Consider the following 18,962-nt stretch of genomic DNA (forward strand, 5'->3'; position numbering starts at 1 on the left):
ATACCAAGATGGATACAATATAGCCTGAGTCTTTATGGGGCCTTGAAGTTTGGTAGAAGGAAATAGATGTAATAGTGTAATAAAATGTTATATGTGCTGTGATATAAATGGAAATAAAAGAGCCTGCAGTGTTTGGGAAACTGCAAACAGTTCTATGTAACTGGAGCACAGGGATTATGAACGTTTGCATGTGTGTGTGGATAAGTGTGAGATAGAGCGCTAGGAAAGGAAAGAGGGGCGGAGAGACAGAGATTATTACATAAAGAGAAGGAGGGAGGGCTTATAACTGTGAGAGGTAGGCAGTAACCAGATCGTGTAGAACACTTGTGTTGAGCGTTCAGTGGACAGTGAGATCTTTTTAGGCAAGGACTGCTGAGGGGCTGAACTAAAGTGGTGACCTTATAAGAAAATAAGGTAATTGAATGTAGAAAGAGGAGGAAGAGTGTAGGATGATTGCTGGCTTTCTGACTTGGAGAAGAATGAAGTCATCAATCAAGACAAAAAATACTAGATGAGAAGAGGAGGTTTCATGGGAAAGAAGCTCAGTTGTGGATGTGTTGAGTTTGAGGTACCTGCAGTGTGTGCTAGTAAATATTGCCCAACTGGATCTCTGAAAAAAATATGCTTATATGTATGTATATGTTTATTGTAGATTTTATTGATATAAAATATGTGTAGCACATAATTGATAGATAACATATACGATACTCTTCATTGTACATTCCATATAGCCAATTGATCCTCATAGAAAGATTTCATTGCCTTCCAGACTTTTGTATCTATAATGAACTTATGGTTGCAGTTGACGAGAGTATAGTTCTGACATAAATATTTCATTTAAGTTAATGAGTAAGACTAAAGTGACAACTAAGATGTGTGACAGAACTTAACTCTTAGTCAATGAAGTAAATGACTTCTTTGCTGAATCAGGTAATAGGTTTTGAACTTTGAGGAAGAGCATTTCCTCAATTTTTTGTACTATTTACAATGACGTGGCTACAGACACATCACGTTTTTAAGTTTAATCTACATTATTAACATTTTCTCCATCACTTTCCTAAGTCTAGACACTCTGCAAAGCAATATTTGTAGCATTTGCCAGTTTCCATGGTGCAAATATTCCCACCAAGGCCAGTTTCAAGCAACTAATGTGATGTCTGTGAACACAGAGTTGGGCAAGATATGCAGCAGCACACCATTATAATATTTCCATACACATCTCATAGGTTTAAATAACCTCAAGAGCATAGATAATAGTGAAATAATTAATGATGAATTTGACCATTTATTTCCTTTGTTTTTAATATAATGTATTTAATTGTAAGTTTATCTAATTTAATTTTTAATAAAGACTGTGCTTAATAACCAGCTCACAAAGTTCCTGAAAATTTAGCAATTGGGTGTCACAAGCCAGTAGGAACAGGCTGCGGCACATAACTGTCTGTGTGCCATCTAGGTGAAGATGTCCAATGAAGTTATGGATCTTTTACTTAGAAGATGGGTGCAAACTAGAGATGCTAATTCAGGAATCATTCCTAGGCTAGTTGAAGTCTTAGGAATAAATATTGTCCAGGGAGAGCAGGTGAAAAGAGTGAGCAGAGTGAGCAGAGATCCAAGGGCAAAGCCCTGGGGTGGTATCCACTTTTAACGGACAAGCTGAGGAAGTAGAGCCGGGGGCACTGACTCAGCAGGGCCACGGACAGAAGGGAAGAGAGCATTTTAAGGAGACTAGCACTGTGAGCCATAGAGCAGTCAGGTAGGTAAGGGTTGAAGAGTGTCTTGATTTAGCAGCAGATCAGTGGGTACATTTGTGGTAGACATCTCAACGAAAGTGGTGGGTGTTGAAGCTAAAATTTCTGTTTTATGAAACGAGTGGGAAATGAGAAACTAGAGGCTGTGATTTTAGTTAATTCTTTTGTAGGACTTCACTGTAATGGAAAAGGTGGGGACAAGGAAGGATGATAGGTAAATAGAAATTAATGTCAGGACTTCATCATATTTATAACGTGTGGGGAAGGAACCACAGGTTACAGGTAAGCAGTGAAGCAAGGTCTAGGAGAGGAGAGGCCCTCCTCCTGAATAGAAAGACTCATCTTGAGCAGAAGGAGCACCTTCTGAAATAGGAGAAGTGAGTAAAGAAGATTGCAGATGTAGATATGTTTTTAGCTGTGGGCATGGGAAGTTGACTTTACTGTAGTTTGCTTTTAAATGGTCTGAGCATTTGCTGGGAGCCAGGCCAAACATATTCATACTTGCTTTAATCTAGTGCTGCAGTAGAGGCTTAGACATAAGTCATTTGGTAGTTAGCAACTTTTGGTTTGCTTGTTTCCCTTTTTGCTAGACTAGAGGAATAAAGTTAGAATTAATCCTAATAAATACTTGTGTCTCAAAGAAAAAGCTCTGAAATAGGCGTGAGGAAACATGCATGTGCAAAGTGAAGATCACTAACTGGTGTTAATGCCTACACATCTCTCAGTGTGCTTGTGAAGTTCATCATAGGTGCTCATGGCTGTGAAGTGCCTGTGGAAGACAGGGAAGATCCTTACTCCTGCAGACTACTCAACATCACGAATCCGGGTAAGGCTTCTTTTTCCGCAGCCCTAGGACTGCCACGTCTGATGTGAGCAAGAGTGGCTATTGACTGATTACTCAGGATGGCTGTGGGGGTTCTTTGTAGACATGTATAATTTCAGGATCCAGGAGAATTTATTTTTCAGTGTGGTTCAAATGCATTTGCAAATTCCTGATGCATAGATAAATCATGAATTACTGAATTTTGAACTTCTGGAAAACTGCTGATTTTCACTAGCCTGTTGATTTATAATAGCCTTGATACAAATATTGTGAATCAACTTTCTCTTCGAATTATTTCTAAGCTTCTGCAAAAGAAACAAATAGTAAAAAATTAAAAACTCTAGTAGTATTTTTTATTCCTTACAATTAAAAATTTGTGGGAGTTCTGATGAGGATGAAGAAACGTGATCCTAATCTGGTTCTCTGTGTTACCCGGAACCAGTTTTAGGACGTTAACTCTATAATTGCCTATTTTGTTTATTAGCATTTCCTGTGATGTTCAGCTGTGGTTCTAAGGGCAATTAAACTTTTCCAAATCTTAAATGTGCTGATTATGACTTCTGCTATTTTAAGATTTGTCAAACCCATATAATCATATCCGCCTTGCTTTTATAGGCAGCAATAGTGTAGTGGTTAATAGCATGGGCTCTGGAGTCAGGCTCCATGGCTTTAAGTCTCGGCTCGGCCATTTTCTAGCTGTATGACCTTCAGTAAGTTATTTATGCCTCTGTGCCTCAGTTTCATCATCTGTAAGCTGGGGATAAAAGTACTTACCTCATAGGGATTGACATGAGGATGAAATAAGTTGATACATAGAAAATATTTAGAATAGTTTCTGGGACATGGCAGGTACTTATTATTATTATTTTAAAGAACCTGCCTTTTTATAAAGTTGAGCTTCAGTCAGCTTTTTTAGTACATTGACTATATTTTCAGGTCTACGTTGTAAAGCAGTAGTTTCTTACTTAGGATGTCTATGAATTTAGTTAACATTGTAAATAAAATTTTGTGTATAATCGTGTTTTCCTGGGGAGAGGGTTTTTTTGGAGTCCCAAAGGGACCATGAACCTAATAAAATGTTGTGTTACTCATGATGTAAAAGCAGCTTAGAACAAATTACATTTGAAATCCAAAACCAAACCAAATTTTTTAAAACCTCACCTTTAAATTAACCGGACTTTTATTAATGTGCTTTATTCATTAATAATAAAGGAGTGGAGCTTTCTATTAATGAAAATTTTTCATGTATGTAATAGCTAGGTTGTAAATTTTTAAAAATAGGCATGACTAAATTAATATTGAACCTAATTTTATCCTTTTTGATGATTCAAACAGCATTTAGGTTTATTTCAGTATCTTAAGGTCATCGTGAGCATTAATCATGATACTCTGGATGTGTAGAAGTTTTGATTAACAGCGTTATCAAAGCAGCAGGATTTCCTGTGTCCAGGTAGCTTAAAGGTCAAGGCACATTTGTTTTAGATAGAAAATGTGTAGTTATGTTACAGTGTGCTTAACCTATTGCCTAAAATAGACATGCTTCTACTTTGGATATCTTTTGATTTACTGAATATATTAAAGGGAAAAAACTTTTGTTGTTGTCCAGTATATTTGGAGTCTTGACTTTCCAGTCAGTGCTTGCCCACCCATGATAAAATCTGTATCCTCCTTTTTTTGCCTCCTGCTCGTGTATGTAATTGACGAGCAGTCAATTCTGTTTGTCACATTTCTGTTTAGTCACATTTTATTGAGCATCGAATAAGTGTAAAATAGCATTCTAGGAATTCTAAGGTAGGAATCCAAATGATCTGCTAGGGTATGGAAAAAAGAATTTTTATTTATCTGAAAATAAAAAATGTCACCTTTTATTAATACTGAATATATTGACTGACAATGCTATATGTGTATATTTTGTAAATAAATATATGAGCGTGTGTACAAATGTTTTTAACTGATGAGGTTGTGTGATCAGCAAAGTTGGAAAAACAACTCTAACAGATACAAAGAACTTTGGCATAATAATCCTTTAAAATAGATTTTCATATTATTTCTCAAAGTGGCACTGATATTCTCAGCTATGTTAATGGCTTCATGTAATCTGTCCAGATTCACTTATGGTACTTTAAAAAATTATTTGAAAAGCACTGTTTTGGCTTTGATTAGACAGCTGTGGGGGAGTGGAAAAAGCACTGAATTTGAAATCACTAAACCTGGGTTTGATTCCTGGCTCTGCCACTTTCTGTGACCTTGGGCGAATTACTTAAACTCTCTGGGCTTCAGTTTCTTAATCTCTACACAGAAAATAATGCTACAGGCGCACAGTGTAGTTGCAAAGATGTAATGTGATAGTAGGTGGTCAGAAATGCTTACTGTGTTTGATGTGCTTATCTTTTACGAATAAAGTATAGCAAGAGTTTTTCAGTGTTATTTGAAGTGATTTCAGTTACTTTTGTCTGTGATAATTGCCTGACACCACAAATATTTTAAATTGCCCAACAAGAAGTAGGATTTTTGGAATTTGCAGAGCAAGACTAAATTTACTCGTTATTTGTGACTATAGTTAGTACTGTTTTTAATATTGCTGTTTTTCCAACCTTTCCGAATGGATGCCTTTGAGTTTAATATTCCCCTGTGGTGTTTATACATACATATGCACACATGTATGCAAAAATCTATGACAGTGGCTCTGATAATTGAATATTTTACTTAGATGTGGCTGAAAACTTAGTTCTTAAGTTTCAAAATAAGTTTTTTTCCTAGAAGCAGCCATATTTCTGAAGCATTTTTTAAATTGCTTCCATTTGTGAAAGAATTATATAACAAACGATTATCTAGATTTTGCTATCAAGCCCATTTCATTACTTCATATTAGTAAAATAAAAGACTGTATTTATTTGATTATGTGAAACTCCTTTTCTCATTACTTCCTTAGTTTTGAATCAAGAAATTGAGGCATTCAGTCTTTCTGAAGACACTTCATCAGGGCTCTCTGAGGACCGAGTTGTCAGTGTGAGCTTCAGAGTTCTCTACCCCATCGTTATTACCAGTCTTGGGGTGTTTTATGATGCCAACGATGTGGGTTTCCAAAGGAACATCACCGTCAAGCTTTATCAGGCAGAACAGGAGGTATGCACTGCTTTGTACAAGGTTTTCCCCATTTTTCTTTTTCAAAAACATCAGCTTTTTCCTCATGGCATACAGGAGGTTGGAGACTATGTCATTCTGTCTGGTCGAGAGACTTCCACCTTTCTTCCTTATCGATTGGATACATTATAGTATAATATGTTATAATGCTGGTTTGGGGAAAGAATACCAATGAATAAACGTGTTATATCTAGAAAAGAAGGAGTTGGACCAGATTAGAAATTCCCAACCTGAAATCCCCTAAAGTCTAAGTAATTTCAAAAGTTGGTAATGAATATAAAAAGTTTGCGACTCTTAGGTATAAGCGAGTGTTACTGTCTCTTTCTTCCGATCCTAAAAGTTTATCTATAATACAAGGCTAACAGCTGCTTTAAATCTTTTTTGTAATAAGGTTGTAAAGGGAATAAAAGTTTAAGATAACTGGGGTTACTCTTTTCCTGGCATTTGGGGAAATCTGGTTTGTTCAGACTATATCTGAAGAAGTGTAGCAAGGAATTGAATTTGAAAAGATATATTCCTGGGTTTTAAAATACAGAAATTTTGAAAGAATTATACAGTGAACATGCATAATCCACCAACTAAATTCTACAATAGTTAACATTTTGCTGTATTTATTTTATCACATTTATAGTTGTTTATCAATCTTTTTTTAATGTATCTCAGAGTAAGTTGCAGCCATAAGTATACTTCAACCCTAAACACTTTAGTGTGTGTATCAACTAGATTTTAATATTTGTTTGTGGTTTTTCAAACTTTATACACAGTGAAATGTGCACAGTGTTTTAAACTGCATAAACCTGTGTAATCCAACTCCTATCACCCTACCCCATTCCCTGGAGGCAGCCGCTGTTCTGATTTTTTTTTTAACCATAGACTAGTTTTGCCTGTTGTGGGACTTCATATATAAATAGAAGCATGTAGTAAGTATTCTCCTGTGTAAGGCTTTTTTCACTCCACGTGTTTTTGAAATTCATCCATGTTGTATGTATCAGTGAATTTTCCTTTTCCTTTTCCTTCTTTTAATTGCTAAGTTGTATTCCAGCAATATATGATGTTTATCCATCCTCCTATCGATGGGCACCTGGAATGTTTCCAGGGTTTTTCTCCTCTATTCTGTTAGCATGATGAATCACATTTGTCGACTTGGGAGTGTTAAACAAAACTCCTCTTCCTCTTGGTGCTGATGTATTATTCTTTTTATATATTTCTGGAAATCGTGTTGCTTGTGGACAGCATATACTTGGGGCTGCTTCTTTATCTAGTCTGAGAATCTCTACTTTTTACGTGACGTGTTTATTCCATTTACATTTAACACAGTTATTGAGGTGGTTTGTTTTTCATTTGCTATTTGTTTTCTGTTTGTTGCACTTTTTTTGTTTCTCTCTTCCTCCTTTCCTGCCTTCTTTTGTGTTAATTGAATGTTTTTTAGAATTCTGTTTTAATTTCTCTGTTGTCCTTTTAGCTACAGCTCTTTGTACTATTATGTTTTGTGTGCGTGGTTGATGTAGGGATTACAATACACATCCTCAACTTTTTGATATTCTTAAAGTTAATGTTGTCCCCCTTCATGTAAAATATAAGAAACTTGCAACTATATAATTCCATTACTATTCTTTTTTGGTCTAGTTGTTATATGCATTACATCTGTGTATACTATAAATCCCACAATGCAGTTATAATTTTTACTTTAAATAGCTAAATGTATATTAAAGTAATTTAGAGAAAAATAGTGTTTTATATTTGCCCACATTTTTACCATTTATGGTATTCTTCATTCCTTCCTGAATATATCCCAAGTTTTCATCTGATACCATCTCTTCCAGCCCAAAGAACAACCGTTGGCGTTTCTTATAGTGCAAGTTTACTATGATGAATTTGCTTAGTTGTCATTTTTCTAAAAATGTTTTTATTTTGTCCCCCCCGCACCTTTATTCTTGTGGGATATTTTCTGGATATAGAAATTCTGAGTAGACTTTTTTCTTTTCAATATTTTAAAGATGTTGCTTCAGTGTTTTCTGGCCTCCATTGTTTCTGGTGAGAAGTCAACCATTCTTCATGTTGTTGTTCTCATGTGTGATGTATGTGGTATGGTTTTTGTTTTGTTTTGTTTTTCCTAGCTGCTTTTAAGATTTTATATTTGATTTTAACCCATTTAGTTGTATTGTACCTTGGTGTGGTTTTTCTTTATGTCTGTTCTGCTCAGAGTTTGCCAAGTTTATTCAAACTGTAAATTTATGTCTTTTACCAAAATTCTTCCAAAGTTTTTCCCAGCCCCATTCTCTCTACTCATTCTGGGATTCCAGCTACATGTGTGTTAGACCTCTTGGTATTGTCTCACAGATCACAAGACTTCATTTTTTTCAATGTTCTTTCTCTCTGTTTTTCAGATGTGATAATTTTTGCTAATCTGTATTCAGAGTCACTAAGTCTTCTAGCATTTCAAGTCTGCTGTTAAGCCTAGCTAATGAATTTTTTATTTCCGATATTGTGCTTTTTAGTTCTAGAATTTCCATTTAATACTTTTTTGTAATTCCTATTTGTATAAAATTTCCTGTATTTATTTATTTGGGGCATATTTTTTTCTATGGCCTTGACCTTAGTTTTAATAATAGCTTTAAAATCCTGTCTGCTTGTTCTTTTTTTTTTTTAAGATTTTATTTTTCCTTTTTCTCCCCAAAGCCCCCCAGTACATAGTCGTGTATTTCTAGTTGTGGGTCCTTCTAGTTGTGGCATGTGGGATGCCACCTCAGCATGGTTGGATGAGCGGTGCCATGTCCGTACCCGGGATCTGAACTGGCGAAACCCTGGGCCGCAGAAGCGGAGCGTGCAAACTTAACCACTCGGCCACGGGGCCGGCCCCTGCTTATTCTAATATTTGAGTCCTCTTTAGGTCTGTCTTTATTATCATCTTTTCTCTTGAGTATGGGTAACATTGTCTTCTATTGAGGAACTTAGGATTTTATCCTAGATATTGTGAATAATTCATTGTAGAATCTCTGGATCCTGTTATATTCCTTGAAGAGCATTGATTTTTTTTGTTTTAGCAGGCAATTAAATGGGCTGGACACAGACGCTGAACTCTGTCTCCTTTGCGATGGGCAGCAGCTGAAATCTCTGTTCAGTTCTTTAGGACTTATTTGGGCTGCTTGCATCCTGTTTTGAATGTGTATTTCATGAGTCAGCCACAGACGTGGGCAAAATTTCTATGCAGAGTTTAGGGCTCTCTCTCTGACCCTTTCCTTTCTGAGGTTTTCCTCCTCACTTCTTAGCTGATGTGTCTGCCCCATATCTGTCCTCTGGTTTTTCAACTGGTAAGACTACAGGTTTTTACTTCAGATTTTCAGTTGTCCCTCAAGGTATGCCTTCAGACAAAGAGCCTTAAAAAAAAGTGTGGGAAACGTACCCGCTGCCTTTCTCTTCTTCCTGCTATTGATTTTCCTCCAGTTTCTGCCTGCTTTGTTTGCATTCCAGAGCCTTCAGATCAGTTTTTTAAATGTTTTGTCCAGTGTTCATAATTGTTATCTATAGGAGAATTGGTCTGATGTTATTGGAGGCAAACTGTTCAGTTTTCTTAGACATCTTTAAAAATGCTTTTCTATTATTGTTAATGTTGATTGCTGCTAACAGGTACAATATTAGAGTCACCAATAAATAAAGAAATCAATTTAAGATTAAATTTCTTTTTTGCAGTTTGTCCTATTCCTTCTTCCTCCAGAGAATCCATGTAGTTTGTAAATGTGCTTACTGAAATGAATTTGAGGGAACTAATCCTAGTGGGGATTGCAGTTGTTGTGATCACACTGAGAAGAGCTTTATTAAGTTACCAAAGTAGAAGAGTTCCTATACTGTTACTGTAGTAAAGATTTCATTGACACTGAAGCTCAGAGGGGTAACTGAATAGCAATACTCTGAATTCCACTCTGATCCTTAATGTAGAAATTAGGATTAATCTTGAATGTTTTTGATATACTTAATTGTCTTAGCATATGTAGTCTTTTTTTTTAACTATTCATAATGTTTGAGTTATCAAATCAAGTAGTTTGGTTCAGATGTACAATATTTTGATCATGTTGACTTAACTTTTAGTTGCCGTATTTTTAGCCAAGGAGAAATTAATCTTTGTCCTCAAGGAAGGCCCAATGTAAAGTGGATGCCACTGGGTACACAGGTAGTCACAGTGCAAAGAGTATTACTACTGCATTGCTGGGAACTGGTGTTAATGGAAGAAATATACACAATCCATTAAAAACCTCTTAATTCTGATCTTCTGCATGATCTTGATAGATTTAACAGAAGTTTCCCCTATGGTAAGTTGGTGTATAAGAATAGGCATGAGAATAAGGAAATGTTCTTGCCTAAAACAACTGGGAAGGACCCAAAGAAAACACTAAACATAAAGAGAATCAGTGCTCTTTTATATTCCCTTTTTTGTTTTTTCTTCTAACGGTTCTTTTTGAAGTGGGATGCGTGAGTACCTTTGTTCTGTTAGAAATCTGTGATCTTTCCGTTTATTCTTTACCCTTTGGGGTTAAGCCTAATAAGTTGGCTTTATTTAACAACACCTCACACTTCCCCTAATTCTCCTCATTTCAAGGTGGGTATTTTTTTAAGGTTGTGTGGATTGTATTTAGTGTTTCAGAACTTCATGCCAACTTTGGTTATCTTAAATATGTTTATTTAGTAACCATGATGGCGCTAGAAAACCCAAATGATGCCTAAACCACAGTAGAACAATGTTAGTAGCCATTGTTGGGGCCATTGAGGATTTAGCTGAGCAAGATGTAAGATATTTGAAAACTTGTGTATACGCTATCTAACATGAAGCATTTCTTCTTGTCTTTCTTCTTTCTTTTTTTTTTCCAATTTGTAGGAGGCCCTCTTCATTGCTCGCTTTAGTCCTCCGAGTTGTGGTGTGCAGGTGAACAGGCTGTGGTACAAGCCTGTGGAGCAGTTCATCTTACCAGAGGTACAGGGTGTAATGAAAGACTGTGCTAGGCCTGGATGTGTGCTTTCAGAGGCAGGTACTTGATGTTTTGTTGTACCAGGACAGCTCTCCAGAGTGGTAGATGAGGCTGCTAACTGGGATGCACTAACATGTAGCACTCTGCATTCATACCTCCAGAGAGCTTCAGGATGGCTCAAAGCTGCCAAAACCACTCTTTTTGAAAAGTGTTGCATGTTCCCATGGTTTATTTAGTGGAGTAGAGAACTGCATAGCTGTTCAATGACAAAGGATAATAATAGGGATGAATTGATAGAAAGACCAGATGCAGATAGCATTTGAGTAAATGAAACAGTTTACTTATCTAAAGAATGGGGGGAAGAAAGTTGCAGACAGGATAATGGCAAAGAGATCAGCCACATTTCCAAGATAGATAAAACTTCTCCAAGTTGTGGAAGATGTCTGAAAGCATAACTGCCACCTTCAGGGTCCCTGTGGTTCCAGTCTTAAGTAGGTAAGTGCTGGAGACCACCTGACCTGCCAAGTGCGCTCATCCGTCTTGGAGTTAAGCCACAATATGGTTGAGTGGTACACAGTTGGACATGAACAGATCATCCATCTGTCAACCTCAGCCTTTCCAGCCTGTTTCATTCTAGCCCAAGTGCATTCCTGAACTCAGCGCTTTGGAACCACAGTGGGGTCAGTTTCCTGGACATCTCTGGGAATCACTTTAGATCAGCTGTAGAGTTCATCCTGCAGCATCAAAGCTGAGTTAGGATGTGCGACCTAGACAGGTAACCAGCCCTGCTGACTCACCAGGAGATGTTTTGCTGCCACCAGTCTTGTGGGGTACTGGTCACACTTATGCAACAACAGAATCACACATTTTATAGTAGGCTGTGGATCTTTAAAGTTGAGTACAAGTAGTTGAAATGTTAATATATATGTTAATTCTGTGAATGTCAAAGAGATTTCCTTTATTTCACCTATATATGAACTTCCATTTAAAAACATTTTAAATAAAAACAAAACTAAAACACACTGGAAAAAATTTTCCAATTTCTCAATGTTGTAAAAAAGACTGGTGAACATCTTTACACCTCTCTTTTGTGTACATAACTGGTTATTTTCTTACGATGAATTGTTGGTTCAAATTTATAAACATTTTAAGGCATATGATTTCTTTCTGGAGGGCAGTTTGTATTAGCAGTATATAAGAATGCCTATTTTCCTGTGTCCTTTTTAGATTTCATAAATGAACTTTTTTCCTTGTTAAATGAACTGTCTACCATCAAAGGTATCTCTCACTTGTCATTAAGAGTAGTGGCTCGGGTAAGTTGTACTAGCCAAGTGGTGGGTATCAGTTTCTGAAGGAAGCCATTCTTTGTTTTGTTTATCCATTTACTCAGAAAATATGTATTGAGAACTTAGTCTGTGCCCAACACTGGGACTCTGTGAGGACAACACGAAGATCCCGGGCCTTAAAGCAGTTCATATCCTCATGGGGAGAGGGGAGCTAACGCTGACACTCTGCCTGACTCCCTGTGTGCCAGGCATGGTTGTAAGCAGTTTTCCTGGTAAGCTCCTTTAAGATTGAAGCAAGTCATCGATGAGAGAGTCTTTCCTTTCTGCTCAGAACTAGCGTGGGCGGAACCTGTCTCAGACTTTGTGTGAGTCCCAAAGGGACAGTAGTGTTATTCTGGGGATACCAGGAGCACTAGCATCATGTTAGCTGCTATCAAGAAAGGTCTGAAACCTAACAGAGGGCTGATTTTCACAAAAGACTTACAAGGATTGGCACAGGTAGGAAAGAGAGGCACCAGGGAGTGCGTAAGTATGTGAGGGCACACGTGGGTGCAGGTGCCTGAGCGGGCGCCTGTGGGTGCAGCATGGGTGAGTTTGAATCCCTGCCCTGCCACTCAGTGGCTCTGTGGCCTTGTGTAAGCTACTTAACCTCACTGTGTCTGTGTCCTCCTCTGTAAGACGGCGGTGCTACATGACCCAATTCAGAGGGTTGTTTACTAGGGACTAAATGATTTAATACGTGTAGAATGCCTAGAACATGTCACCACATGGTGAGCATTCAGTAAATAAATGTGTACTCTCCTTGGTACTGCTGCTGCTCGTCTGGATTTGGGAGGTCGTGTTCTTCAAGAGATGTGTTTCTCTACCCAGGGCAGTTTGCCCCCCTCCCCTGGGCATTTAGCAACGTCTGGAGACACTGAGTTCTTACAGCTGGATGTGGAGTAGTCCCGGCATCTTGTGGGTAGAGCCAGGAATGCTGTTGACCATCCTGCAGTGCACAGGACGGCCCCCGCAACAAAGAATTATCTGGCCCAGAATGTGAATGGTGCCGAGGCTGAGAAACTCTAAGAGGAAGGAATCACGATGTGGGGCAAAGAAGAAGAAAATAGGCTTTGATAGTTCAGACTAATCACAGTTTTATGGAGTCTGCTCTATTATCTTGGTCAGCCTTATAGAAAGATTTACAAATTTTGATTAGCCTGCAAAAAATATTACTTTCCTTTAGAACGTCCTTGTTCTTAGGAGATACATTCTGAAGTATTTAAAGGTGACATCTGCATTTTACTTTCAAGTGATTTAACAACAAAACAACAGAAACGTATATAGACAGAGATAAAGCAGATGTAACCAAATGTTAACAGTTGGTGAGTCTAGGTGATTTGGGTGTTAATTTCAACTTTTCTTTTTTTTTTTTTTTTTGAGGAAGATTAGCCCTGAGCTAACTGCTGCCAATCTCCCTCTTTTTGCTGAGGAAGACTGACCCTGAGCTAACATCCGTGCCCATCTTCCTCTACTTCATATGTGGGATGCCTACCACAGCATGGCTTGCCAAGCGGTGCCATGTCAGCATCCAGGATCTGCCTGCTGAAGCAGAGCATGTGAACTTAACACTCGGCCATGGGGCCAACCCCTAATTTCAACTTTTCTATAGATTTAAAGTTATTCAAAATAAAAATTGAGTTGGGGCAAGGCATTGCCTTCCTTGTCTGTGTGCAGGATAGACTATCTGGCAGTAGGTACTAATGATGAGAAGTTGTCAGCCAAAAGAGTCAGTGTCCGTTTTAGTTACCAAGACTCTTTTTTTTTTTTTTTTTTTTGGTGAGGAAGATTGGCCCTGAGCTAACGTCTATTGCCAGTCTTCTTTTTGCTTAAGGAAGATTGTCAGTGAGCTAACATCTGTGCCAGTCTTCCTCTATTTTATATGTGGGACACCACCACAGCATGGCTTAATGAGCTGTGTGTAGGTCCCCGCCCAGGATCCAAACCCACAACCCCCAGGCTGCAAAGTTGGAGCATGCAAACCTAACTGCTACACCACCTGGCTGGCCCCAAGACTTTCAGTGCCTATAGCCTTGTGAGCTTTAAGCTTTAAGCTAAATTGACTCTTAATTTTTCATTACTTCTGAGTAATATTTTTTCTTTGTAAAAACATGCAGTTACTTAACAGTGACTGCACCTGGGTGAGGGGTGTGGGGTTATGGATAATTTTCATTTTCTTATTTGTATATCTATTTTTCTAAGTTTCTGAAATAAATATATATTAGATTTATAAAAAGAAAAAAGAAAATTTTAAAAATAAAATATTATTTCCTTTTACACAAAATCCTATTTTTGTTAAAACCATATTTAATTTTACATAGATGTTCATTTTTGCTGCATCAAGCCTAATTGGGCTTATTAGCACAGAAAAAAATGATAGTAATGAGTGGTTTGCCTGCATATCGTCAGCAAAGTATGACAGGAGAAAAACAGATTGTTTATTCGTTTGAGAGGGAGAAGTAGATGACTTGTTCATCGTCTTATTCCCTCCGCACTTCGCAGTCTGCTAGAGTAACGTGTCAGCAGTATAGCTTGTCAAGTAAGCAAATCTCTTGTAATGTTTTCATTGTGTAACTCGCCGAAGCATAAATCTCAGTGGGAGTCACAAATTTAAATGGAGACTGCTGTGTTTCTCTTAAAATATTTGTTTCTCTAATTCCATATTTTCCTTAGTAGTCCAGTTGAAACCTGAAACTTATTTCAATAAAAATACTGTTTTCATTCACCTGAGTCACTAGACACGTTATTGTTAGCTTTGTGGGTACATGCACCCTTATTTTTTTATGAAAATTGAAATTCTTTAGATGTAGTGATTTCTCCAATCCACAAGAAATTGTTAATGGTTACAGGCACGAAATTATAGTTAGTTAAGCTGCTCTGTTGGTTTGGATGACAAATTAGAAATACAACACAGAAGAATTAACATGTGAAAGGGGTTGCAGATAGCTTGCTTGTGTTATGGGTGAGCTAATTGATGAGATCTCATATTTCCAACCTATACCATGCTGTTTTTTTCTAACTTTTATTTTGGTTTTATGATCTTAGCAGGGAATTCCCATACACAAGTTGTTTAGCATCTGAAGAGATGCCTAGCTTTATGATTACAGGGAGAAATAGAAATTCAGCTGTGACATGGAGCCAGAACAGGTACAGGAGAGGGGGAGATGGTGCAGCTCCTCCCTTCCCTGAACAACTGGTGGCTTATATAATTCCAGTGAGTAAACCAAGATCATTTTTTGGTCCAGTAAGTTTTTATGGCAGCTACTCAATTTAGTCAACATTGTTGATGTTGTATCATGACTCATCACAAACAAAATGGAGTTGGGTGCGGGCAGGAGTCACCGTGAAATCTCAAGTCAAATGAGAAGTGTCAGTTGAGTGGACAGGAGAAAGAATTACTTTTTTTATCATCATATTTTCTAGATTTGTAGTTTCAAAGTGAGGCATTTTTATTTGGTCACTATAGCTTTTACTTTTGGTATGTTTCCTTTGAAACTATAATCGCTAAGATTACCAGTGAACTAACTGGGAACTCCAGGGGATAGTTTCTGTCTTTACCCAGTTGGTTGCCCTTTTCTCGGCTCATATAATATACATTCTTTCGGTTCAGCCACGTCTGGCCCAGTCCTTCTTCCCTATGTAGTTCGTTATCTCTTCCTTTGCTTTCATTAGGATTTGATACCCAGCCGTCTGTTTATTTTACTCATTCTTCCTGGCCAATTTCATCCACTTACCTCCTGTTTGCTAATGGCTGTTAAATCTGTAACTACAGCCTGAATTTTTCTTGTGAACTCCATACACGCTTCAGCTGCCTACTGAACTTCTCCGCCTGAATGTCCCATGGCCATTGTAATGGTAATATCATCTCCATCCCACTCATTCTCTTCTCCTCCTGTATTTTTGTTCTTGGGTAATAGCATCTCCTTTTTCTCAGGCACCCAAACAAGAATTGTGGGATTTATCCTCAATTGTTATATGCAAGTATTCACTAAGTCTTTCTCCTTAAACATATTTGGTATCAGTCCTTCCAAACTTTATCACTGTAAAAGTTTTAGAAGAAAATAAAGTATACCAAGGGCAAGAGGTCATTGTTGCCAGGAGAAGGACACACGATTAACCCAAAGCAGCCTCACATAGTCAACAGTGTAGGACTTAGCTTTCAGGTCTTAACACTAACATTCCAGTTAGTTCACTTAGAGATAAAATTTGCATCAAATGATACTATATAAATTCACAGAAGATCACTGTATAATCCAGAATGTCAATTCATTTATCTTTAGTGAGTGTTAACTCATTAGAATGATTTGAATGCTTGTGACCCCTGTCTATGAATCTCCTTCCTGGTATGTCAAGGCACCTAAAGAAGTGAATCTGAACAGTGCTCGATTTGGGCATTGAACTTGATTACAATGGTGGGCTGTGGGTGTTTATTTATTTATTTATTTATTTATTCATTTATTTTAATTATATCACTTTTTTTGGTGAGGAAGAGTGACCCTGAGCTAACATCTGTTGCCAGTCTTCCACTTTTCTTTTTTTCCTCCCCAAAGCCCCGCAGTCCATAGTTGTATATCCTAGTTGTAAGTTCGGGATGTGGGTGTTTGAGAGAGCTGTCTCATTCAGGTTGGATGTGACCAGAATGCTTTATATCTTCCAATTATTGCCTCTTTCTCCCCTTGGACATTGCTACATTGCCAAAATTTCTCTCTTATCCCTGCTTTCCTGTAGTGGCCAGTTGATATATTGTTTTAAGGTACTGATTTTGCTAATTAGCCTTTAATCTTAGAGCTCTTCTCAGTTATTAGAAACGTTATTTTCTTTAGCGTAAGGGTTTAATTAGTTCAACTCAAGGGCAGTCTTTGTTTTTACTGAGATATAATTGACATATAACATATTAGTTTCAAGTGTACAACAAAATGATTCAGTGTTTTACGTACATATTGCAAAATGATCACCACAGTAAATCTAGTTAACATCCATCACCACATATAGTTACAAATATTTTTTCTTCTTGTGATGAGAACTTTAAGATCTACTCTCAACAACTTTCAAATGTCATGTATGATACAGCGTTATCATCTGTAGTCGCCATGCTGCACATTGCATCCCGGGACTTGTTTATGTCGGAACTGAGAGTTTGCACCTTTAGACCACCTTCACCCGTTTCGCCCACCCCCTGCCATCTGTTCTCTGTGTTGATGAGTTTGGGTTGGTTTTCTTCTTGTTGTTGTTTTGATTTTTTAAGATTCTACATATAAGTGAGATCATACAGTATATGTCTTTCTCTGTCTGACTTATTTCACCTAAAATAATGCCCTCAAGTTCCGTCCATGTTATCATAAATGGCAAGATTTCCTTCTAATTTATGACTGAGTAATATTCCATTGCGTATATATACATATATATGGGTGTGTGTATGTATATGTATATATATACACCACATCTTCTTTATCCATCCATCCATCGATGGACACTTAGGTTGCTTCCATGTCTTGGCTGTTGTAAATAATGCTGCAGTGAACATGGGGTTGCAGATATCTCTTCAAGTTGGTGTTTTCATTTCCTTCAGATAAATACCCAGAAATAGAATTGCTGGATTATATGGTAGTTCTTTTTGTTTTTTTTTAAAGAATGGCCCTGAGTTACATCTGTTGCCAGTCTTCCTCTTCTTTTCCTTCTCTTCAAAGCCCCCCAGGACATAGTTGTATATTCTAGTTGTGGGTCCTTCTAGTTCTGCTATGTGGGACGCCACCTCAGCATGGCTTGATGAGTGGTGCTAGGTCTGTGCCCAGGATCCGAACCAGTGAAACCTTGGGCTGCCAAAGCAGAGTGTGTGAACTTAACCACTCGGCCACAAGGCTGGCCCCAGTAGTTCTATTTTTAATTTTTTGAGGAACCTCCATACGGTTTTCCATAATGGCTGTACCAATTTACATTCCCACCAACTGTGCACAAGGGTCCCTTTTTCTCTACATGCTCATCAACACTTGTTATTTCTTGTCTTTTTAATATTAGTCATTCTGACAGGTGTGAGGTAATATCTCATTGTAGTTTTGATTTGCATTTCCCTGATGATGAGTAATGTTGAGCACCTTTTCATGTACCTGTTAGCCATCTGTGTGTCTCCTTTGGAAAAATGCTATTCACATCCTCTGCCCATTTTTCAATTGGATTTTTGGGTTTTGCTATTGAGTTGTATGAGTTCTTTATATATCTTACATATTAACTCATTATCAGATACATGATTTACAAATATTTTCTCCCATTTGGTAGGTTGCCTTTTCACTTTCTTGATAGTTTCCTTTGCTGTGCAGAAGCTTTTTAGTTTGATGTAGTCACCTGTGTTTATTTTTGCTTTTGTAGCCTGTGCTTTTGGTGTCAAATCCAAAAAATCATCAACAAGACCCATGTCAATGGGGCTGGCCCCGTGGGCGAGTGGTTAAGTTCACATGCTCCATTATGGCGGCCCAGAGTTTCGCTGGTTCAGATCCTGGGCACGGACATGGCACCACTTGTCAGGCCACGCTGAGGTGGCATCCCACGTGCCACAACTAGAAGGACCCACAACTAAAGTATACAATATGTACTGGGGGGATTTGGGGAGAAAAAGCAGAAAGGGAAAAAAAAGACCCATGTCAAGGAGCTTACTGTCTGTTTTCTTTGAGGAGTTCTACGGTTTCAGGTCTTAAGTTCAAGTCTTTAATCCATTTTGAGTTCATTTTTTTCTATAGTGTAAGATAGTGGTCTAGTTTTATTCTTTTGCATGTGGCTGTCTAGTTTTCCCAAAACCATTCATTGAAGAGCCTGTCCTTTCCCCACTGTATATTCTTGGCTCCTCTGTCATAAATTAATTGACCATACGTGCATGAGTTTATTTCTGGGCTGTTTAATCTGTTCCATTGATCTGTGTTTTTATGCCAGTACCATGCTGTTTTCAGTACAATAGCTTTGTAATGTA

General features: G+C 37.7%; 1 protein-coding gene across 4 annotated transcripts in view; it reads left to right on the top strand.

Annotated features, from left to right (window-relative positions):
* The window catches only part of B3GALNT2 (beta-1,3-N-acetylgalactosaminyltransferase 2), a 50,523-nt gene that overhangs the window by 10,749 nt on the left and 20,812 nt on the right, over positions 1 to 18,962 (top strand). For all 4 annotated transcript variants that reach the window (XR_006520117.2, XM_044758666.2, XM_044758674.2 and 1 more), the window contains exons 3-5: positions 2,477 to 2,577; positions 5,507 to 5,700; positions 10,589 to 10,684. Coding sequence is in view for 3 of the 4 variants with exons in the window: in XM_044758666.2 (XP_044614601.1) it covers positions 2,477 to 2,577; positions 5,507 to 5,700; positions 10,589 to 10,684 (391 nt within the window). In the remaining variant the exon portion in view is untranslated. The remainder of the gene's footprint in view (positions 1 to 2,476; positions 2,578 to 5,506; positions 5,701 to 10,588; positions 10,685 to 18,962) is intronic.

This window comes from Equus asinus, chromosome 2, assembly GCF_041296235.1.
Source record: "Equus asinus isolate D_3611 breed Donkey chromosome 2, EquAss-T2T_v2, whole genome shotgun sequence".
Lineage (NCBI taxonomy): Eukaryota > Metazoa > Chordata > Mammalia > Perissodactyla > Equidae > Equus > Equus asinus.